General features: G+C 36.1%; 1 protein-coding gene across 1 annotated transcript in view; it reads right to left on the bottom strand.

The window, feature by feature from the left end:
• The window catches only part of ASB4 (ankyrin repeat and SOCS box containing 4), a 52,915-nt gene extending 28,477 nt beyond the window's left edge, over positions 1-24,438 (bottom strand). The window contains exons 1-2 of the mRNA XM_016131466.2: positions 24,187-24,438; positions 14,633-14,932 (exon numbers count right to left, since the gene is read on the bottom strand). Of these exons, the coding sequence (XP_015986952.1) occupies positions 14,633-14,932; positions 24,187-24,373 (487 nt within the window). The 5' untranslated portion in view covers positions 24,374-24,438. The remainder of the gene's footprint in view (positions 1-14,632; positions 14,933-24,186) is intronic.
• Between the last annotated feature and the right edge of the window lie 973 nt (positions 24,439-25,411).

Here is a 25,411-nt window from a genome sequence, read left to right as displayed (position 1 = left end):
ATCTTTATACTTGAAAGCTCTGTAAGACAGGTAGTGACTAATCATCTGAGGATACAGGATCTTCTCTAATTCCTGACATGTTGCATGCTGTGAATTGTATTCTCAATGGATATAGATTGATAAAGCAGTTAAGAGGAGAGAGAATTTGTGCACGCCAGAGCTAGACACTGAACAATGAAATCAATCTCTTTCATTAACTCTTGGGGAGGGCATCTGTCCTGTTTGAAGAAGGTATAGTATGTGGCATCTCACCAAAAATGTATATCTCAATTCTTCCTCTTTGATAACATAATAAATAGAAATTTCTCCCATTTTTTGGTTTATAGTTTGTTCATATAGTTTACATAGCTGTTGCAAAAGGTTTTGGGTGGTTTTTTTGGAGGGGGGGGTAAGTTTTAATGTATTTTTCTAGATATTTAACAATAAGTAGGTCTATACTAGCCCAGAAGAATCCTGTTATGACAAAGAAGTCATAATATTGGTGAGACAGTCATTTGAAGCCTAGATGAAGGAGGAAAAGAAATGAAACTAGGAGAGGTTGGAAGACCTGGATAAAAAGGGGTATAAGGAACAAGAGTCACTATGACATCAAAGAAGTGGTAAGGAGCAACTGAGGGAATTATGGTTGAAAAGATAGGAAGTGAAAATATTGGCCCAAGATATAATCATATGAGTTGATGGTTGACCTGAAAGTTGTTAGAGGAGGTCAGGAGCTGTGAGGTTAAGTTTGGATTAGTAATCTATGTCAAATTGAAATTCATCCTGAATGATAGACATAAGGGAATAAACCAAATTCAAGAGACGGATGACCAAGTCCCTAGCAGGAAATGACTAAAATTATAGTAGATGACTATGTTTGTAATGGGAAGAAAATGAGTGTATTAGTTTCTTATTGCTGTTGTAACAAATTACCACAATTTTAGTGACCTAAAACAGCACAAATTTATTATCTTATAGTTTTTTAGGTCAGAAGTCCAACATAGGTCTTGGTGAGTCTGATGGTTAATTTTATATGACAACTTGGTTGGGCCACGGTGCCCAGATATTTGGTCAAACATTCTTCTGAATATTTCTGTGAAGGTGTTTTTTGTTTTGTTTTGTTTTGTTTTGTTTTAGGTGAGATTAACATTTAAGTCAGTGGACTTGAATAAAGCAGGTTACTCTCCAAAATGTAGGTGGGCCTTATCTAATCAGTTGAAGGTCTGAATGAAATGAAGATGGACCTCCATTGAACAAGAAAGAATTCTGTCAGCAGACTGCCTTTGACTTGAACTGCAAACTCTTCCCTGGGTAGCCTACTTGTTTATGCTGCAGATTTTAGACTCGTACTTCCATTATCTCATGAGACGAGTTCTTAAAACATCTCTGTCTCTCTGTTTCTCTCTGTCGGTTCAGTGTTTTTGGAAAACACTAATATAGTGACCTAAGGTCAAGAGTCAGGGAGACTGTGATCTTTCTAGAGTCTCTTTAGGAGAATCGGTTTTTTGCGTTGTTCAGCTTCTAGAGGCTATCCACATTTCTTGGCTCTTTGCCTCCTTCTCCCACCTTCAGAACCAGCACCGGTGGGTAGGGTCTTTTTCATATAAAATCTTTCTGACCTTTTTTCCATTGTTATATTTCCTCTGACTACAGCCAAAAAGAAAAAAAAAAGATTCTCCAATTTTAAGGAAATGGGCTAACTTGGATAATCCAAGATCATCTCCGCATCTCAAGGTCCTTAATTTAATTACATGTGTAAAATCCCTTTTGCCATATAAGGCAACATATTCATAGATTTCAATTAAAGTGTGGGCATTTTTGGAGGGTTGTTATTCTGCTTACTATAGGGAGATAGAATTTGCCCTCAGATGGGGAGCTGGAGGAATAATTGACATACACAGAGTTAAATGCAGTTCTTGCTGGACCAAATGTGAATTCCATTTCTAGCTATAAGCCCCAATTTCATTCTTCTAAACCAATATTTCCCCAAGTCTGTTCTGTGGCATATTAGTAATGTAAGATGTATCAAAAAAAAAGGCGCTATGGTTAAATAAATTTGTAGATTCTTTGTATCTTTGTATATTTACGATTCGCATAAACATATTAAACATTCTGAGAAGTCCTACGGTGCAGAAATCTGTCTAATTTAACATGCGTTTTCCCAAACTTATTTGACCAAAGAATTACTCTCTTTTTATACCAGAATCAGCACTGAATTTAATGGATGTTGGGAAATGCATTCTAGACAATCCAAACATTGACAGTGGGTAAGGAACCACACATGGAGATACATGAGCCCTTGTTTTAGTTCCCTAAAATCAGCTTGTATTATCATCAATATTCCCATTTAGTAAATGAGGCTGAGATTCAGAGAGGTTAAATCTTGCCCTCACTCATGTAGATAGTGAATGGAGAAGGGGAGTGGTCAGAATTTGAACTTAGGCAATCTCACTCAATTACCTTATGCTGTTAAGCACTATACTTGAATTTATCTTTCATCCATATTTGAGCACCTTGGGTCAAATACCACCCCTGATCTAATAGGCTGTGGTGAAGAAGGATTGATCCAGTGTTACAGAACATAACCTGAACTTTCCTTTCATCGGAGACTGTGAACGAGGCAGTTCTAGAAGGAGCTGAGTGAATGGCAGGTTTATTGACTGATACACTCAGTCTACAAAGGAGACGAGATTCACAGAACAGGGCAACAGGGTAGTCTGAAGACAAGTTACCTAACCGGCTGGATTCTAAGGAGCAATGAGAGGCAGCACCACCTAGTGGGAAAAGCTAAGCTCTGCATCGAGGTCCATCCATTCAAAACGGGTCTTACTACCAGGCAATTTGTCTACAGCTCAGTGATTTTTAACCTGCAAATGGGAATAACAGTATTAACTTCATAGGATAGTTGAGAGTATTAAAAGAGAATATGGATAAAGTGCCAGGCATGTAATAGAAATACCATATCCGGTTGTTATTATTTTAAATTATCAAGAACAAGCATAGCTTTTCTAGGGCTCTTATTCAATTTTTTCCTTTTGCCCCGACTCATGTTAATTCAACTTTGCTTTAAGAAATGAATTTTCTTCCTGCCTGTATTACGCAGTTCTTTAGTTGCTGTTTCCTTCTTAACTAGAGTGTCTTCGAGGGCTGCCGGTCTTCTAAGGCTGCTGGTGACCAATGCAAAAGTATGCTCTGGAGCCTTCCCAGAAGTACTTAGCTATCTGTGGCTCTAAGTGGGCTGGACTAATACCTCTTTTGACTGCTAGGGAGATGTTTTAGCTCAGGAAAAAGAGGGGTCCACTCTGCTTCTGTTCTCATTAGTTTTCTAATTAGTAGAAACTTCAGGAAGCTGGATTATGCTTAATTCTTAGCCTCCAATACTGGCGCTTTTGCCATGTCCAAGATTTGTGGGTTTTCTTGGTTAGTTTAATGGAAAATGGAGATGGCGGCCTCAGGCACTTATTCAATTTACCCATATTACCTCTAAATTTGGGCCCTTGAGTCTCCCTCTAAAATTATTTAGATTATCTTCCATAAATTATTACTTATGGAAATTACAAAGAAAACACTTGCATTTTTGTTTATAAATCTGATATCTTTTGCTAAATGGTATTTAAATTGTTCAAGGGATAATAAGACCCAGGCTCCTCTGAGTAAGAAACAAATTTGATAGATGCTGATAGGAAAAAAAAAAAAAAAACAAGTAGTGTAGGCTCAAGAAAATTTCATCCTTCAATTTCTGGTTTCCGAGGCTTCTAGTTATAAAACAATGATAACACACCCAGACTGAAAACTCACAGGGCAAGTCACATATGGCCTTTGATCAGAGAATTGAAAGCAGAGAGAGCCAATTGGAAAAGGAAACGGATATTGACTGAGGAAGAGAAGGCTGTAATTAACACCTTCCGGCTGGCTTCAGAATTGCCTGGACAACAGCAAGCAACTCAAATTTAAAAAAAAACAGGCCTAAGATAGTCATATAGATGAGACCAAAACAATTAGTATTTGGATTTAAAAAAATTGTTAACAGCTACATTTAGTGACAAGGATATTTAACTTGCACCTAATGGCTTCTATTTATTTTAAACCTTGTTATATCACATTGTTAGAGGTAGAAATTAGAAATTGATCAAAGTGTTGCTTTTAATTAAAGAGTTTAATTTTAAGGGAAATGACTTAATGGATTTTTAATATATCATTTTCAATCACTCAGCTGCATCTTTGTTAGAGCAATCTAAAAAGCCCAAATAAAAGCATTATACTTAGAAGGAAAATGTCAGCTTCTGTGTTGAGGGTCTGCTTTGCAACTCCAAACCTTCTATGTACTAGGAAATGGCAAAGTGGGGATAAATGATTGCTTTGGTGGCACCCATTTTGAAGGAAGCATTGACAATTTTTCACATATTTTAATTAAACAAAATTCTAATACACCCAGAAGTCTTCTCATAATTTTTTTCAAGAAAAACCTTTCAAAACATTTTATGATTATGATTTTTTTTAAGCAAATGGAATTCTAATACAGCATTTAAACTTCTTTCCTCAATAGCCACTATTATCTTAGCACGAACTTTTTCTCTAATTTTTTAATTAGCCAGATGTCTCAGAGGGATAAGCAGTGTACAATATTCAGCAAGCCACAGTGGGACAATCATGAACTCAAACCAGATAGAATTGGGTCTGCTTGAATGCCACCAAATGTGTGAACTGGGGCCTGATTTAACTACTCTGAGGCTTCTGATTCCTCATCTATAAAATAAAGAGAATAATATGTACCTCACATGGTTGCTGCAAGGATTAAATGAGACATTTTATTTTAAAATACCTGACACTTCACATCATAGATGCTTATTATACGTTACTTTCCTTTCGATTTTCCCCTTCATATGCATATATACTGGCAACATCAATTTCTTTTGTATGGAAAGCCCATGCCGTTAACTTTATTAGGCTAGATTTTCCATTAAGCATTTATCCTTATTCATTAGCTAGGAGGACTGACACACAAAGATATTAAATTATTTACTCAAGTTTAATGAATGAAATTGAAAACCTTTTTTCCCTGTTTAACATGAATGTGCCCTTTTCAGTATGCAGAGCTTTGTTGCATTTATTCAGAAGCTATCACTAAGTGCTTAGTTTGGAACACAGGATTAATGAGCCTGGAGACAGGGTGTTCGTCACCATGGCAACCAAACTAGCTTTGCCCTGTTCCAAGCTCAAAGAACCAATGGGAATGCGGGATGCTTAACTCTGGCCTGCAGTATATAGCTGGGTGTTCTTTTTCATATAACCAACTCCCCATTGCTGCTTCCAATTACTCCCTAATTCTCTTGAAAAAAGAAAAAGAACACCCTTGCTTCTTTGGGACTTCGCTTTTTCACCTGTACCACCTAATCTCCTTCCTGAATACATTTATTTCCCCAACAGTTTCCGAAGATTTTGACACCTGACTCACATTATCCTTTGCTACGCAAATTCTGGGTGACTAACAAACACAGAGTCAACCACCCAGTGCTCTGGTCACTCAATGTCTGGATGTCATTTTCTCCAGTGACTTTCACCTCCTCTCTGACATGGTGATTGCCCCCTACAGTCATACCCGAACTGAGTCCTTACCTTTAATTGATCTGTCTCTAGAAATTATGAACTCTTGCGTTCGAGTCTCTGACTGTAACTGCCTATCTTTGCATCTTGCTTCCATTGGAACCCCTCTCTGTGTTCTCTTTGTCCATTAGATGTACCTTACTTTCCTTTCCTGTTTATCTAGCTTAGTTTCGTACTCCATCATTTCAATATATCTTTTGCCAAAACCTGAAATGACCTCCAACTCTTCATTTCACTTACTTGGTGTTATGAATGAACCCAATGATCTGCTGTCTCAGTGCCTGCACCCAAGCAGCGGGGAGCTAGCTGTATGGCGACAATCCCACAACAAGCGAGGTGCCATCTGTAGAAGACTGGTACCACCACAAAGTCAAACACAAACACTCAACTGCTCAGCAATCCACTGTTTCTCTGCTTAACTTATTGTCCCACTCTTTATAATAATTATTGCAAACCCTTTTCACATCTCAATTCTTAAACCCCTCTCCCTCTCTCTTTATGCTCAAATCACTTCTAATTTTATATAGACAATACCTTTTGGATGGAAACATCTTTGAAGTTTTACTACCACACGTATTAACTCCCATCCTCTTCTGCCTCCAAGTACATTCACTAGAACAGGTATTTTCCTCTGTAGAGTCGGTCCCTCTATAAACTTCTCATAATCCTCACACTATAAATTTTCTTTCCTTTATCCTCTATCGTCAATGTCTGCTCCACTAGTAGGTTTGTCAATAGTTTCTGTCATCTAATAGAGAAACAATTCTCAACCTAATCCCCCTTTCATCAACCCTCTTGCCTCCTCTTCACGAATACTCTTTAAAAACATGTTTACATTCCTAAACAACCTTATTTTTAGTTAGCCATCCCCTCCATTCTGATTTCCGTACCCATCATGCAACAGATTGCTACAATCTCCAAGTCCTTCCATGTCACTAAATCTAACAGAAACTTTTTAAATCTCAACTTACTAAATTTCTCAGTAGTATTTGACATGTCTGACTTCTTCCTCCTTCCTGACATATTCTCTTCATATGATAAAAGAGACAATGAGTGCAATAAACCATAACCTGAGAGTCATTTTTCCAGTAATCGTGATGGAATTGCTCTGATTTAACACCTCCTCCCTAGCTCTAGCACTTGTTTTCAATTGAACTTTCAATAAAGTTTCAACAACAGTGACAAAGGCTGGTGGGAGTGAGCAATGTTAATTTCTTACAGGATTGGTTCAATGATTAATGTTACTTTCTTATAAAAATACGTTTGATAAGTAAGTAAGTAAATAAATAAGTGTTCAATAATCGACAACCAATACTATATACTATGTACTGGACCATGTTTAGCAAACTCTGGTCTCATGAAATTTATAGTTCAGCAAGAAAGGCAACAGTAATCAAGAAATTAAACTAAGAAAATAGTAAGTGCCACACAGGAAAAGTACAATGTGCTATGAGAATACAGAATAACTTAAGGCCCTAACTTAGTTTAAGGGAATTCAAAAAGACAGATCTTTGGAACTGATGTCTAGACTAAGGCCTTAAGTAGGAGTAGAAGTTAGCTTAGCCAAGAGGTGTGGGCAAAGCATTCTAGACAGCATTTGCACTACATTTGCCTTCTTAGCCCTTTCCCCCAACTTGGCACCAAGAATACTAGCAATTGGTAGACTTTTTTTTTTTTTTTTTTTTGAGAATCTCACCAGTGTAAGAAAAAAGATCTAAGGGTACTATGTCAGGGATACCTCAAGCTAAGGTCCAGCCAGGTCGCCTATAGTGAAGCTAGTACTCAGCTAACCCCGCCCATACAAATCAGCTGTTAGTCACCCAGTCTTAAATATCAATAGATAGCCAGGATTATAAAACAGCAAAGGAAAGCTTAGATAGTAGAGAGAGATGAGAGAGAGAGAGAGAGAGAGAGAGAGAGAGAGAGAGAGAGAGAGAGAGAGAAAGAGAGAGAGAGAGAATCCAGAGTAAATTTTCCAGAAAGTAAAGTATAAAGAAAATGTAGAATAGAAGAAACATTATAAGGCTTTAGAGGAGCAGTATAAAAGGTATAATATCTAAATAATAGCAATTCAAGAAAGAGGGCATACAGGAAACAGAAGAAAAGAATTCATACAGGAAATAATTCAGTAACATTTCCCAGAACTGATAGACATGCACATTTGGGGGTTGAAAGGACCCAGTACAATGGGTGCAAATAAGCCCACCAAGGCAGATCATCATGGAATTTTCAGAACACCAAAGACAAAATGAAAATTCTAATTTTCCCCAACCCTACCCCAGGGAAAGATGATAGGTCACTTAGAAAGAATGAAGAAATAAAATGGCTTCTGATTTTTCAGCAACAGTACTGGAAACTGGCAAACAATGGAGCAATGCCTTCATCATTCTAAAGGAAAATGATTATCAATCTAGAATTCTATGCCAAGTCAGAGTAGAATATAAATGCTCTCTGGGGTATAGGTACTTTCTTATACCTTTTTTCAGAAAAAGGATGCACTTATCCCAAACAGGCATGAAACTGAGATATATAAAAACCTAGGATCCAGGAAACAGGAAATTCAACATGGAGGAGAGGCAAAGAGAATCTCCAGTTGGGTGGGGAATGGAGATTCCAGGGTGACAGTAGTTGGAGCAGGTCTGGAGGCTTTTGAGTAGGTCCAGAGGGACTTATGTAAGAAAATAAGACTGATGAAATACCTATTGAATTGAAATATTTTCAGAAAGGATTAAAAGTTGGGGGGTGGGGTACATAGAAAATTAAAGCAAAAAAGTAAAACTAAAACAATTAACTCTAGGGAAAACAAAGATTGTGCAAAGAAGGAAAGGTGCCCTAGTTAACAGTGTAATGTAACTGCATCGTGAGAATGGAGGACAGAGAGGTATCTGGACGGGGACAGGCGGAGGGAGGAAGAGAGCCAGCTTTTCGTCTTCCATTATGATGAATCAATAGATGATTAGAAAACTGCTTATGTCGCTACTTATTCTCTTCAATTTTATGAATAAAGAAATGGTAGGGGTTTTTTTTAGCAATATGGAGATAAATATCAAACTAATCAGCTAAAATAAATGAAAGTGATTGCCTTTGAGGAGGGAGTAATCAAGAACTGAGTATTTCATAATAAATCTTGAATATGGTATCTTCTTAATGTCTTTTAACCAATTTTTATATTTCTTCCACTCTTTTGTTGAATATATTTTGTAGGCCCCTTAACTTTCTTACGATATAAATATATCTTTTGTTACATTATAATTTCTTGCCACTTGTTTCTGATATATAGAAATGCAATTGATTTTTGTATATTGATCTCAAGTGCTTTACCTCTGCAGAACTCAATTACAGATTCTCAACATATGACCTTAGATTTTCTGGAGGTTTTCATGTAGATAAACATATTGTGTGAATTAATGGCAGTGTCACTTCCTTCTTTCCGATCTTCATACACCTTATTTATTCTTATTTTCTCTTTGTGCTGGCCAGGACCTCCAGGACAGAACTGAAGAGATGTGGCAAGGGCAGCAAACTTGTTTCACTTCTAATTCTAAAGGGGATGTTTCTAAAATTTTACCACTAAGTGAAGCATCAACTGTACAAAGCACTGCTTAAGGCAATGCCTCCGAAAGTGTACTATGAATTCATGTGGGGCATTCTTTACCACACTGGAGTAAATGATGCCTGACTGGATATAAGAAATGACCTGCAAATGAACTTCAAGTCTACTCATTTCAATGCTTCTAGAAGCAGCGACCAGAAGACAGAACATTTTAGCGTCATTCTTTGCCATTTGAGCGAAGAGGGTCTCTGGGCAGATGGAGATCAAGAATTTTCTCGTTATTTACTGTTTCTATTACTTTTTATGCGCAACAAATGATTTTGCCATATTTTATAGTGACAAATCAATTTTATAGTGATATAAAGTTTCCTTTAAAATTAAATTTAGTAAGTAATGTCAATTTGAAGAAAATTAATTTTGCATTGTACAGGTGGTGTTAAGAGTACATTGGATGGGGCAAACATTTGTTTGCAAATGACTAGGACGATTAGATTTGTGCTTTTACAATGTATAACATACAACTGGAAAGATGGAAAGTGATGGGCTGGTAAGACAGATAGATGTCTGTCAAGCAAGCACATCTATATCTTGACTAACACAAAGTCCAGGGACATCTTGCCTTACAACGTTTGCATCATGGAATAGAAACTTTCTTAACATGTGAGTAACTTGTATCACTGTCACAGCAAGAAGCTGGGGACAGTTTTTCAAAAGGCATGGTCTCCTTTACATTGCCCTCATGCTACATTCAGCTAGAAAACATTTGAATTTTTATGGTTTTCCTGCAGTAACAGATGTTCCTCCAACTGTCAAGATTTGCTTCATACAGAGTAAAGCAAGCAGCTTTTATTTTCCTCTGTCGAAAGAAAATAGGTAGAAATAATATGCTGCTTTTCAGCCAGCTAAACCTGACCTGACTCTCTTTATTTGTAGGAAAATGCAGGATTCACAGAGAGGACATTTTCATTGCGGTAAATAAGCCATCTCAACTGATGAACACTATTATTCTAATACCAAGGGGAACAAAGGCCAGAGGATGCGGGGCATTAAGTAGAAAGGCCAACAGAAAATTAGCAGACACAATCCAGCATGGGGACAAAGCAGACTCTGCAACATTGAAAAAAACAGAGGAGAATCCTTTAAGAGAAAATTGCATGCACTTCTTTGGCCTCAATTAGCCTTTTCCACAAAGAGCACTTTTCCACGAAGAGCCCATTAAATAGCAAATGAAATTACATTGGTTTTCAGTTACCATGGCATTGGTTTTTCCTCTAATGGACTTCTCTGGTCCCAAGTTTAATGTTAGCCTGACTTATTTTCCTTGTCTGTAGGCTGTGTTGATTTTCTCTGTCCAGCCCTGTAGTGATGTATGTGACTTCTCCTAAAAGTGTCTACCACATAATCCAAGAGAGAGAAAACTCATCTCTTGGCTATCTCCACAGAGACCAAGAGGATAAAACTGACCAACAGCAGGATTTCATTAACCATGAACAGTTTCGATTTATTAGATGGCCGTAGTTCCCATCCATGTACTCAGGGCTCCTGGAGCCATTCCCAGATCAATCAGAAACCATTTACTGAGTACTTCCGATGTGCTAAGCATTGTCCAAAAGGCTGAATAATGAAAATTCAAAAGAAAGGATACAAGATGCTGTAGTCTTCTAGAGTTTCCAAACTAGGAGACCCTACTCCAAGCACTTACCTTCTCCTTTTCTCTATTTATCCATCCACAAAATGGGTAAGAGTTACCACCAATTATCTGGTTCACAATTTTGTTTTGTTTTTGAAATGTTTGCCAGGTACCACTCATAAAACCATTTCTTATCCTAGGAGTTAGGATCTAAACTAAAAAATTTCCTTTCTCAAGTTGATTTATTATAGCTGAGATTAGCTATGTCGAGTTTGACTCTGATAATTTGGATATTATTTTCCAATATGCATCATCATATATATTTTTTAGAAAAATAAGTTTATGCACTTCATACTTTCTTCTATAAACTTTTTAAAAACATCTTTCCATGTTAGTGAACATTCAATGTCTGTATGGTGTGGAGGTAACACAGTTTAAAATTTCTCTATTAGATATGTAAATATTTTTCAGTTTTTCAGTAATATAAATGACTCTCTGAGAACGAAAATCAGACAGTTTTTTTCTGTAACATGAAAATGTCTTCTTTCTTTCTCACAAGTTACTTCTTTGAATGTGTAACCTCAAAAAAAAGCTTGGAGATAATATCCAAAATCTGAATTTGAGGCCTTATGTAAACCACAGACCTGAGCCTAAAGTTCCAGAATTAGTCTCTAATCCTGGCGATGGACTTCCTGAGTTAAAGGAGGTTTCGAGCTTTTGATATAACTGTCCCAGGTGTGCCCATTAATGTTCCATTGAGAGTATGAAAGCATTTCCCTACGTGTTGTCAACATATGTGCTATCATCTTTCGTATCTTTATTAATGTAATAAACTATAACATAGCACTATTATTTTAATTGAAGTTTTACACATTACTAATGCAGGTGATCATTGTTACTGTCACCTTATACCATTCTAATCTGGCTTCGACACCCACCATTTCACCAAAACTATTTTTGTCACTTAATCTAATGAATATCTAATTAAATCTCTCAGTAGCTATTAGTACAACTGACACTCTCTCCTTGAACCACCTCTTTCTTAGTCCCTATGATGCCAAAGATGCTCTTGGGTTTTCTCCAATTTCAATTTTCAATCTATTTTACTCTCATTTCTTGGCTCTTTTCCATTCTGTTATTGTTTAAATGTAAGGATTTATCAGGGCTTGACCCTAGGTTCTCTTTTCTCTCTCTACACTATTTATACAGGTGATTACATTGATTTCTTCAACTTCGAATACAATCTACAGGCCAATAATTCCAAAACTTACAGTTTTAGTCCACAGCTCTTTTCTGAAACCAATATTTTTATGACAAGCACTCACTTCTAGATTAGAACTGATCCATGTACTCAGGGGTCCTGGAACCATTCCCAGATCAGTAAGAGACCATTTATTGAGTATTTCCAATGTGTCAAGCATTGTCATAATATAAAGACTTAATATAAAGCTACAGCAATTAAGGCAGTGGAGCATTAGCAATTATATAGATGGATGAATGGATGGATGGATGGATAGATAGATAGATAGATAGGTAGGTAGATAGATAGATAGATAAATAGATAGATAGATAGATGATAGAGTGATCCCATACATATTTGGCCAATTGATGTTTGACAAAGATGAAAGGTAATTCTATGGTGAAAGAATATTCTTTTCAATAAATGATGTCAAAATAATTGGACATCTAAATGCAAAAAAAGATGAACCTCAACCCTTACCTCATGCTATGTACAAACTATAACTCAAGATAAATAAATCAAAGACATAAAAGTAAAACCTGAAATTATAACACTTTAAAAAGAAAAGATAAAACAAAAGCTTTGTTTCTTGAATTAGTCAAAGGTTTCTTAGCTAGAACACAAAAAGCTCAACCTATAAGAAGTAAAAATTGATTCACTTTTAAGAAAATGAAAAGCCAAAGAATGAATGAAAATATTTGCAAACTATATATTTGATAATAGGATAGTATCCAAAATATATAAAGAACTCTCACAAATCAATAAGAAAAAAAGAACAATTTTCTTTTTAAAAAAGAAGCAAAATATATGAAGAGACATTTCACCAAAGTGAATAAACATCTGGCAAATAAATAAGACAAAAACACTCAATAATCCTGGTTTTTGGAGGATTCAAATTAAAATCATAATGAGATACTATTATATACCTACTAGAATGGCTGGAATAATTTTTTTAATCTGACATTACCAAGTTCTGGTAAGGATAGAGAGCAAATAGAAATCTTATATATTGCTGGTGAAAATGAAAAAAAAAAATGGTGCAACCACTTTGGAAAACAGTTTGGTAGTTTCTTATAAATTAACTGGGGAATGGATAAACTATGTTACATCTACACAAGGAATCTACTCAGCAATAGGAGGTCTAATTTACTGGTCAATAGCAACCACTTAGATGAATCTCAAATGCATTATGCTAAATGGGAGGAACAAGACTCAAAAGGCTATATAGTGTATAATTTAATTTATATGGCATTCTGAAAAAGACAAAACTATAGGGATAGAAAGCAGATCTGTGGTTGCTGGGAGTGGGGGCTGAGGGGATAAAAATGAGGGATTAACTATGAAAGGCATCAAGGAATTTTTTGAGATGATTGTGGTGATGGTTTCACAACTACATGTTTCTAAAACACAGTGAATTTTACTGTGTGTAAACTATATTTCTGTAAAATGACTTTAAAAACTGATATAAAGATCTTTCCCACATACATGCTTCTTCCTTAAGTTTCCCTACTGTAAAAAAAGAAAAGAAAAAAAAATGGCCGCACTATCCACTCATTTTCTAAAGCTGGAAACCTACAATTATGCTTGAAACTTCCTTTTGCTTTACCCCATCCTTCTCCAAATCACATATTACATATTAAAAACTCATCTTCTATCCAAGTTTGCCCATTAATGCTAATCATCATCCCTGATCAACTATGCTACTGCAATAACTTTTCAGATGGTCTCCCAGCTTTTATTCTTGGCCTCCTCCAACCCAATTTCTATATAAATTCGGAATGATAATTTTAAATTAAAATTAAATCATGTCATTTTCTTGCTTAAAACTTTTCAGTGGCCTCATTTTTAAAGCCCATACCTTGGCCTCCAGCCGGTCCCGTATGGTCTAAAATGTCCAGTGTCATCATGTGACACTCCCTTCTACCCTCCAATCCTTCCCACCCTACCCCACAACCATGATTCTCGCCTCACTGGCCTTCTTCCATTTGTTGAATATTCCAAATTGTTTTCTCTCCTAGCAACTTTGCACTTGCTCTTCCCTAAACCTAGACTCTCCTTTTTTCTAATGGCCAGTAACATCTCATTATAAAGGTTTGGCTTACATATCTTATCTTTAGAGAAATCATATACATTTTATAACAGGTCACTCATAACATTCTCTTTCATAGTGTTTTTGCTCCTTTCCCAATTTGCAATTTTATATTTATGAATTTATTTTGTTAATATTTATCTCACTTACTAGAGTATAAGCTCCTTGAAGGCAGAGACTATTTTCTCTTTTTCACTTACCTAACATATTACCTGACATGTCATAAGAGTGAAATAAATATTTGTTAAATGTGTAAATTAACAGGCCTCCTCAATTAAAAAATAATAATATGATTCCAATGAGCTCATCACTGAATGACCTAGGTCAATATAACATTATCTATCTATCTATCTATCTATCTATCTATCTATCTATCTATCTATCACCTATCTGTCTGTCTATCATCTGTATGTGTATTTTGGAAGCCCCCTGGATTATGCTTGATGCATGGGGATACCTACAACCTTGAAATAAGTAAGTATTCAAAACCATGAGTATGCAAGTGGATGACAGTGTCGGTCACCCAGAAAAGCTTACCTCTCCAAACCAACTGCTTGGCACAGAGAATGGAGCTTGGAGTTGTACAAAAGTGTAAAGCTGTGTGTCCACTTAAGGAGTAGCAATTGAGCTTTGCTCCATGGTCACAAAGGATCTTAACACAATCCAAGTTGGCCATTTCACAAGCCACATGAAGAGGGGTTTTCCCATTGGGTCTACAGTTGATGGTAGCATTGTGGTCCAGCAGCACCAGGAGACACTCCACATGACCAAACAAGACAGAGAGATGCAGGCCTGTTGCCCATGAAGACTTTAATTTATAACTAGGCAACCAATAACCTGAAAAAAAGAAAGAGAAAGAACTTTTAACTTCTTGGCCTAAGATTTTTGTGTTTTATGACAATTTTTACAAAGTATATTTTACTTTGGTCACATGTATAAAATTGGAGGAGGGAATATTTTAGAGGTTGTAAACTAGTAGCTGATGGGAGTACAAATGTTTAGTTAAGTATTGTATTTGATTGTACATAAATGGGACAGGTGCTCTTGAGATCTTACTGTCTCTACTAGTCTATATTATATTGTTCTTTTATTTACTTTATCTTCCTGGCTCTCCCAAGCATTTGAGTTTGAGACTTTCATTTATGCAATTGAACATTATTTTATATGGTGAGTTACATGAGGCTCATATTAAAGAATATTTTTAAACTTCTGATCAGTGTCTTGAATGATGCCAAAGGTGTTCAACAAGCTTATCACATTTATTCCATCACAGTTCTTATTTCTCTGTAGTTGCAATTGTTGTCAATCTAAGGTGTGAATATACTCGATGTCTTCAAAAAATTTGTCAAGCTAAGATTTTATTTGCCTGTTTGTTAGTTTATACAATACTCTTTTTTCAAAGAAGACTTTGAGGCAACTCACAAATTTTACATTAGACTTTTTAATTATCTAGAAAATAAGGGCAAGTAAGAAAATAAGGTAGGAAAATAAAAGAAGGTCAAGGGTAAGATAGATACACAAAATACATACTCTGGCTAATACACTAGAACTGGGTTGAAATTTGCCTTTGAACATTCTAACAGGAAATAAACAGGAAACATGATATATTACACAATTAACTATGCCTACAAGCTATACACAAATTAGTTGGTCAGGAGAAGCATAGTTGTTCCTAGAACTGAGATCTTAAATAAAGTTTTCCCATTTGTTGTTGAAAATATTTTTTTCCTCTCTCTCTCTCTCTCATCTCCCCTATTTCCTTCTGAGCTCTGACTTCTACACACTGAACCAGTCTTGTTTATCCAAGTCTTCAATGATTGCCATATTTGACAAGCTATAACAAAAATAACTTTATAAACCTTCTTTCAATGTCAATACCCAAAGCCTGGCACTGAGCTCACTATGAGTAGGAAATGGAAAATAGGTGCAGAAAGATAAAATATTGATGACAAACTAAAGATGCAGAGATAGCTCAACAGCTTAGAAGAGACTCTAGAGGTAAAACAACAAAATAAATTTTTAAAGTGTATAAATCAGAGGTTTGCTTTGAGGTTATAAAAATTCCACTATATAAGTACAAAGTAAGCAAGATATAGTTTAATGGTAATTTATTTGAGAAAAGACCTGAGGATTTGAGTTGGCAGTAATCTCAAAGAGAGCCAAGAGTGGGATGGAGCTGCCAAAAAGTTAATACACTCTTAAGCTACATTAATAAAAGTTCAGTGCCCAGAATAAGAGAAGTAAAAGTTGTATTCTTCACTGATTAGATGAGGTCAGAATAAATCTAGAATGTTGCAAATATTTGTAGGCACCAATGGTGATTATCGGGAGGGAACTCAGAGGATGATGACCACATTAACAGCGATTCTGGTGATCAGGTATCAACATTATCTCATTTAAGTGAAAAGCATTATACATGTGCCACTCCGGGGTGTCTATCTGACAAGGATAATCACTCATGTGTGAAATGCCCTATGAGGGACACTGTATTGCACAACTCCCAAGAATACCATTGCATTGAACTCTGTGAAGTATATGGAATTCCCAGGAGTTATGAATCCTGGCAACCTGGCCTGTGGAAAGAGCATGCCCTACACTACAGCATTATTCTTAATGGTTAACAGTTAGAAACAACTTCGATCTCTATCAATAAGAGCCTGTATAAATAAATATGGTACATCCATACAATCAAATACTATAGAGCCATTATAAAGAAGGGAGCAGCTCTATGTATACTGATAAGGAAAAAATCTCAACATATATTATTGAAAGAGAGAAGCAGGGAGCTGAGCGGAATGCATAATATGCTATCATATGTGAATATATTTACAAATACCCAGAACAAGAAACTGATTATAGTGGTCACCTCCAAGAACTGGGGGCTGGGGGACGAGGAGATAGATTTACTTGTCCTTGAATGCCCCTTTTTGAGCTTTAAAATTTAGTACCTTGCACATATATTATTATTTATAAAAATAAGTAAAATTGAATTATTGTCCCTCTGTCCACAGGGGAAAAATAATTTAAAGAGGCCATTTATAGGGTCATGCACAATGCTCATTAATCCTGAGGGAATGAATGAACCCAACCCAAAGTTTATTTTTTGCAGCCTATCCTCTAACCTAGACAGACAGACGGACAGAAAGACAGAGACATGCACACACACTTAAATTCCTTCATCCCTTTAGAATTATCGGGTTATTTTGCTTTCTCTTCCTCTCAACCTTTCCACTCTCCAAATCTGTTGTTTGTTTCCAAATTAATCCAAAGTTAATCCATACTAAGGTCTAATGGCCCACAGATGGTTTAAAGTGTGACCCTTGTAAAATCATCTGAACTTATGTAGAAATCTATATTCAGTAAATAGAATTAAATTCTAAGATACTAATTCGAGATTGTAGGCATAGAAAAGGGAAAGTATTTGGTGATATGGACTTTTCCTGGCAGAGACAAATAGTATCACAGATAGCCTGGCTGGGAGTATAAATCTCATGCATGTAACATGTGTGTGCACGCACACATAAGTAGAAATGCACACACAATATTTATAATATATGTGTATATATCCATTTACACATCTCTATTTAGCTATATACATTGAATCTGTGTTCCAAGCAGAGTTGTTAAGCTATATGCAACATACTTTTGATAATGAATGAATCACATTTAACACCAATATTTAAACAGTCATTTTAATACTCAAACTTTCTCAACAAGCAATTTGCAAAGACAGTCTCTTCTGTCTTGCTAAGAAGCTGGTTCCAGATCTGAAAACCCGAGTGTGTTTTGCCCGCCGATTAGCAGCAAATATTAAGCAGCTCTATGCAGCCCCTGATTGGAAACTCATGCGTGCTTCTGCAATGGGAAGAAAAATGATCTCAGAAAGGAAGCAGCAGAGAGCTGATTAAGAAAACACCATTTTGATGTAAAATCAAAGACACATGGAATGTTAACACTGGAGGGAAGATTATCCAGTCCAAGTCTTTCATTTTCCAGATGAGAAAACTGCCACTTTTTCAGCCTGCTAAAGCCATAAGTCTCCTGCCTTAGTCCAAGCTAATGGACTCAGGATATCTGCAATGCGGGGTTTCCATCTGTCTTTGTCTTTGTAAAAGCAGAGTAGGTTTGGCACCAATCCTGCTTCACAAATCACGAGAAAGAAAGGAAGATCCCCCAATTCACCTATAACATGTTACATTTCTGATATAAACATGCATTTGCTCATTGATTTTTAAAATTCCTCCTAAATTCCAAATAGCACCTAGAGAATCTTTCCTGCTCATTTATTATATGAATCAGCAGTCATCCTTGGCCTCTCAGTCAATCTCATTTTCGTCTCCTGTAATCATAATAATTAACTGGTAAATCAGGCTGAAAGAGTGAGTGCTACGTCCTGGAATTCGGCCAACCCCTGAATGGAATTGTGCCTACATCTCACCTCACCTAGAGGGGAATGTGTGTAGGTGGGTAGAAGCAACACACCTTGTCTGGTGCTCCTAGAGACTTGAATGAAGAAACAGCAAGAGGACAGAGTGGCGGATATAGATCAGGGTCTGCTAAAGTGTATCTTGAAGCTGGGTTGCAGAACTTTGGTGATGGTATGGGAGAAAAGGGTTCTGGATAATTCAATCCTGAGCATAGCAGGGAAGCCTGTTGCAGAGAGAGGAGCAGTCCATAGCCCAGAGGCTCCCGCATATAACCACCATCTTAAAATAAGGCTGCGGCCACAGGTCACTGTGTACTAAGTGTAGATATGAGCAAGAGTGTCCTTTCACCGTGCCTGAGGTAGAGCCATCTTCAAACACCACACTCATGTAGCTCCTATTAACATACTGTGTTTATGCTAATATGTCAAGAGATCTGAATCTGTCTTTCAAAATAAAACCACCAACAGTCATGGCATGACAGAAATACGATTAACTTATCAGGCAGATTCATTTTTTACACTCTCCCTTCTTTCTACAGCAGAATTGTCCCAGAACTTTAGAACCTAGATGTGATGTATTTTTCACATAGGTCTCTCAGAGGGCCACCTCTGCTCACTTCTGCAGAGGCCAGCTCCCCTTTCACTCTGTGTTCAGACTACACAAAGGATGGGATGAAGCAGAACCTGAGAACAAAGCCCTTGTGGGTGGAGAGTGAAGAAGCCGCTAATGTAAACCACTCACACTCTCTCCAGGTCTCCTTCCTTTTGCAGTGACGGCTCCTTGCAGAAGACCTCTGCTTGAGCAAGGAGCTTCACTGAAAAGAAGAGAAGAGAAGAGAAGAGGAGAGGAGAGGAGAGGAGAGGAGAGGAGAGGAGAGGAGAGGAGAGGAGAGGAGAGGAGAGGAGAGGAGAGGAGAGGAGAGAAGAGAAGAGAAGAGAAGAGAAGAGAAGAGAAGAGAAGAGAAGAGAAGAGAAGAGAAGAGAAGAGAAGAGAAGAGAAAACACAGATTCTTTCTTCTACGCAGAAATCCCACATAAAACTCTCAAATCCAAGCCACGTCAATGTGGATTTATCCTATCTACAGTTACTTTTTACCTTCCCATGACCATGACACATAATTTGTGTATATAATTTCCCCTTCATAACTTTGGAGATTATCAGCATGCACAGGATTTAGAAAGGATGTTGACAAAGCTGTTACTTTACAAATGAGGATAAATATCTTGCAGAGATTAAGTAGCATAAAGTGCCCATGGTTGCATAACTGGTACACACATGTCAACTCAAACTCTGGTCTCCCCCAAATCTTTAAGTAGCTGTTGATGATCTGAAGGCTATATGCAGTTCACTTTCAAACCAATATCGCTTGTAGGCAAAAGTTCTAAAGGAATTTTAGAAGTTTTACCCTTATAAAAATACGCAGACTAATTTTGTGTGTGTGTTTGTTTTAAATTGGAAACCAAAGAGAGATGTCTAAGTAGCTGAGTAGAAAGCCCCCTGGCTCAGGAAATCTGGTCAAGGGCAATGTCCTTGGGCCAGCTTTTGGAAGAAGGAGTGATCCTGCTCCAGTGTTTGTGGGGATGTACATATCTCTAGTAAACCTTCAGCTAAGCCTAGGCTTTGCAACAGTTATCAGCTATAATGTTATCTGAGTCCAAAGAACCCACACCCGAGAAGCCTCTGTTTTTACAGTCAAAGGTTACACACATTGCTCATGGCTGGATTAGCAGACATTTGCTCTGCCCGCGTCCATGTATTTACTCAGTCCTGGAGGATTATAGACTGCAGCACAATTCTTGGCTATTTGTTAATAGCTAATATTTTCAGGATAAATCTCAGAGTTTTCCCAGGAGAAGAAAAATAAGTAAGGTTGACATGTAAAATCAAAAAAAAAAAACCCTAAAATGATAATAAATAAGCATGAGAGCCAGTTTCTGGCAAAGAGGAAAATTAGGCGAAAAAGAGGTTATTCACTGAGAGTGGAAATAAGAGCTTTCAAGATATTTCGATGGCAGGTGCTACCTAGTAAAGGAAATAAAGTACTTGCCAGAAAGTTTTCCAGTGCAATCCTTCATTGGTTATTTTAATTAAAAATATGACTAGCAACAAAAGAACCTGTGGCTCCGGGCCATAAACAAGGTACTTAAAGTACATTACATTGATTAAAAAAAAGTCTCTGATTAACCTCGTTGAAGAGGGAATTTCATTTCAAAGAGGTAAATGTGATATTCTGCCCATATCGATAACAAGAGAAGACTCACACATCTGAAGGAGAATCGAGGTATGTAGTTCAAAAATCCTGTGGAAACAGTTTTATGGTTATTCATGGTGTTAATATGTTTTTTTGGAAACTCTGCTTTCTTTCTAAATACTACATGCTTGGCTCTCCAAACTTTATATCATCGACATCCCTGGACTATTCAACTATTTGTTGCATTTGACAGTTAAAAGGTTTTTCCCATATTTAACGTTTCCTCATGTCATTCCCATTTCAAAGCGTTTGTCTGGTAGATATAATTTTGCTTACTTGTTTTTGATTTTAAGACCCATACCTCTGCCATTTTCTAGATCTCCTGAATTCCAATTAGAATGTTTTTTTTTAACATTTGCTTTCCAAAGTGTGAGAGGTTTTTTAAATTAATAAAATATGATTTTTATCTGAACATTTGATTATTAAGTTTAAAATAACTTTAAAAGAATAAAGTGAGATTTCTCTAACTTGAAGAATCATTATTAGATGCTAGACTAGGCAGGACCCACAGTTGGAACCTGGAAGCTGGTTTCTAAATCTGCCTGTATCACACGTGTAAGAGAATCTGTTCAATGAGATTGGGAAGCAGAAGTGAATTTCCAGATGCCCTATTCTACCTTTCTCACAAAATCTATATTTTATATTTGCTTAGGAGGTCAACTTTTGATTATTGGTGTACCAATTAGATTGTGGATTTGGGGAGCAATGTTAAGATCCCAAGTTGATTTCTTCATCAATAAAGTTCTGGGTTGCCTTTCCAAAAATTATAAACTGACTGTTATACTGGTTAGACATACTATCTTCAGGGGAAAAAGTGCAGTCACTCTTAGAAATCCTGTAAAAAGTGCTATGATATGTCCTAAAAAAGTAAAAATGCTTTGGGATTAATTGTATCACTGTTGATTTTCTGTGGGACAATCAAATGTTGAATATTGATTACACTATTAATTACACAAGAAAATTTAAAGGACCCTTGGTATCTGTTATAGGTTTTATACATTGTCTTGCTTATTAAGCCAGAAATTACTGAAATCTGAATATTGCCACACTTTAAAAGCAAACAGATGATGTTCTAATTCTTCATCTGGGTGCTGGTTACACAGGTTTGTTTATTTTGTGAAAATTAATCAAGCTGCACACTTAGGATTTGTACACTTTTCTGGGTTGAGCTTTTCAAAAGTGCTTTAAAAAATCCAAAACTAATGCACAACGATTCAACGTACAAGAAATCCACTGTAATTTTAAAAAGCCTCACAAAGTTAAATCCAGCCACATACCCTTCAAGGCCACATAAAAAAGAGATCTCATTCCTTAAAATTATTCAAAAAGAAACTACCTCACACTAACTAACTAACTAACTTATTGTAGCCTCCTCAGCTGTTCCCTAGGAATTCCTTTGTGACTAAAGAAATTGATATAACCCCTTAGGTCTATTTTGCTTGGCTAGCAACCAAGATTCTATTTATTACTTCCATTCCTAATTGAAATACCAAAAGATTTGATAATTAGTCTGGAAGACATGTAAAAAAGTTTGTGGAAACTTTGAAGAAAGATGAGGCTTTAATCCAGGTTAAAATTGAAGAGACAGGTTCTTATACCCATTTTCACATCAAACAGAGAGCAAGTGTAATTACTCTCTATACACACGTGTATATAATTTCCTCCATAAACCCTAAAGATATGACCACAAATCTTATTATTTCTGTGCATACATCCACTTGGCATGCAAAAGAATGGAACTGTTCCTTTCCTTTCCCAGAGGGTGTAATTTGCTGTCTCCTTAATTGAAAGCCACATCCACAGTCTTAATACTATGAACACACCCATTAGCATGAATGAAAATTTAGCTCCGGGAGGACCATAGGAGTCAACTCAAATTGACAGAAAGAATTTAAAGCACATTTTCTTCTCAGTCAGTGGGGATGACACCATAGGAAGCAAGAGAAACAATACTCTTCTTCTCTAGAGCCTGCCACTGAAACTTCCTTTCTCACAGCCTCAGGACCTTTGCATGCTCAGGAGATGAGAAAAGGTAGTCTTAACAATGCAGGGTCAAATAAATTACCCATTGACTTGGACCTAAGTTATTTTACATTGGGCACAAATATAAATTTTTAAAAACCTTAAAAACATACTTAGCATTCAGAGTGTTTCACTGAAAAAAATCCATACAATGAAAGAAACCTAATTATACTGTATATACACTCTTTTAACAGAGCCCCCATCAACTATTTTTTAAAAAACAGACCTTTTCTTGATCTTCCAATCGAAATAGCAATGTTAACTTATTATAAAATCTTCAAGTTTTAAAAATGCAACAACTGGTCTCAATTATTTCATTCTTCCTTGAGAACTCAAAATCAGAATATAGTAAATGAATGTAGAAATATATACCATTAGCATTAGTTTCTGAAAAATGATGGTGCCAGTGATTTATATATGAATGGAAAGTATTTTAAACATAAAAAAGAATCGCTCTCTCCCTCTAAATGTCATACACAAGACCTTATCATCTCTTTTGTTTAAACAGAAGTGATGTTGAACATGGTGTTTGTTTGCAGTCCGCTCACCAGATGGCCTCGCTACTCAAGTTCCCCCGTTAACTAGCTGATTTGGGAAATCAGAATCTGCACTCTTCTAATTTATTTCTGATTCATTAAGCATGTATTCTAGAAAATCCCTTGATAAAAAGAAAATCAGTTTTAATTTTTGTTATCCTTAGTTTTTTTTTTTGAGGCAGATAATCTGTGTTAAGTATATCTACAATTTTGATCTATTATTCAAGGGGAAAAAATTAACTTTTTGGTTTTTCTGTTTTCAGCTTTTCTGCCTGAACTGAAAACTCATTAAAATGATGAGGACCATTAAGGTGCATCAAGACACAGCCTTACCCATTCATTAACCCTCCAAATGGGGGCAAAAATCCCCTTGTTCATACAGATGAACATAAAGATGTTATATCTTTAAGTGGCTGTGTTAACAGAGAGTTATTAGCCTGTCCCCAAGCTGGTCACACCATCTGGATTAGATCTGAGCCTCATGATTAGCCACAATATAGAGATATTTTCTTTACTCTATGTCATTATAGGCAGAAGAACAGTTAGAAAGAGAAGGAAAGTGCATTGCTAAATGTGATTGTCCAGAATTTCAAATTCTAGGCACAAGGATAGAGAAAAGAAAAAAAGAGAGAGAGAAAAGAAAATAAAAAAAAATATATGTATGTGTGTGTGTGTATCAACCCATGATGAGGTCTAGCTTAAAAAGAAAGAAAAGATTAAATTAGAAATATTTTTAAAATACATATTTAAAGAAACAATTAAAGCTACTGGTTTCGAGTGGGTGACTGATGTCGTGCACTAAAAAAAAATAAATAAATTTTCTATCAATTTTACCAATTATACTTATAACTTTACCTTGTTTGTAAGATGCCAAAACCATATTCTCATCTTCAACTTCAAAAACTGTGTCCACATCTATTTGCCTTTGGATTAAAATGGCCTTCAATTTTCCGAAGTCATTTGACTTCAGAGCTTCAAGGAAATTTCTCTTAACTATCTTGGCAGCTGCAGATTTAGTGATAGGGGTAGCGGTGCCGTCCATGCTTCCTCTTCCTCTGGAAGCTTTGTTGTGATTTATCAGGAGAGTGGCACCAAGCAAACAGGCACATGCTGGAGAGCCCACAAACTGTCGGCTAATTTTATCCCAAAGTTATGCTGATCCGTTCTATTTATATAAGGATCATTTCAAACTTCAAAATATCCTTCTTGGCTGTCACTGCGTTTTCAAGTCTTTTAAACTAGTTCTATACTAACTGATTCGTTGAATAATATATCCTGCCAATATGAAGGAAAACCCTCACAGTACATATCAGAGAATGAAATACCACTGTTAATTCTTATATGAGCAAAGTAATAATGTAAGATTTAAAAGCTCTTAATGCTTTTTTTTTGTCCTCGGTAAAAACATCTGGTGCCCAACTGGAGACCCAGGGTCTTGCTTTGATTAACCAATAGCCAAAAATAAAAATTTGTTACAGTTGCTGATACATGTGCTTCTGAAAACCTATAGTAATTTTGTAATATGAGCCTGTAAAATCAAGCATGGTCACACATATTCGAAAACAAACGGAAGGTTTTCAAGTGACCTAGACTTGAAAACTTTCAATGTCATTAAAGAAAGGGGGTGGGATGATGGTGGCAGGGAACTGTTTTAGTAAAAAGAGACTAAAGAGATGAAACAGCTAAATTTAGTGAAGAAATAAACTTTATTTAATCATGTAGTTTTTAAATCAGTTAGAAAACACTATATTGGGACAATTGTGGAAATACAAATATGGACTAGATATTAATTGATACTATAGAATTATTGTTAATTTTTAAATGTGTAACAAACGTATCATGGTTATGTAGACAAATATGACACATTTGAGGTAAATTGTCACGATGTCTTAAACTTCTTTTCAAATAGTTCAGAAATATAAATATAAATGTGTTTACATATATACACATAAATATATACATATAAAAACATGTGTGTGTAAATAGAGACGGAAAAAGCAAACTTGGCAAAAAGTTAAAAGTTGGAAAATCTAATGATTACTAATAATTATTAATATTAGATTAACATTTACATAATTCT

Source organism: Rousettus aegyptiacus, unplaced genomic scaffold, assembly GCF_014176215.1.
Source record: "Rousettus aegyptiacus isolate mRouAeg1 unplaced genomic scaffold, mRouAeg1.p scaffold_m13_p_13, whole genome shotgun sequence".
NCBI lineage: Eukaryota > Metazoa > Chordata > Mammalia > Chiroptera > Pteropodidae > Rousettus > Rousettus aegyptiacus.
This window is presented reverse-complemented; position numbering and strand designations above follow the sequence as displayed.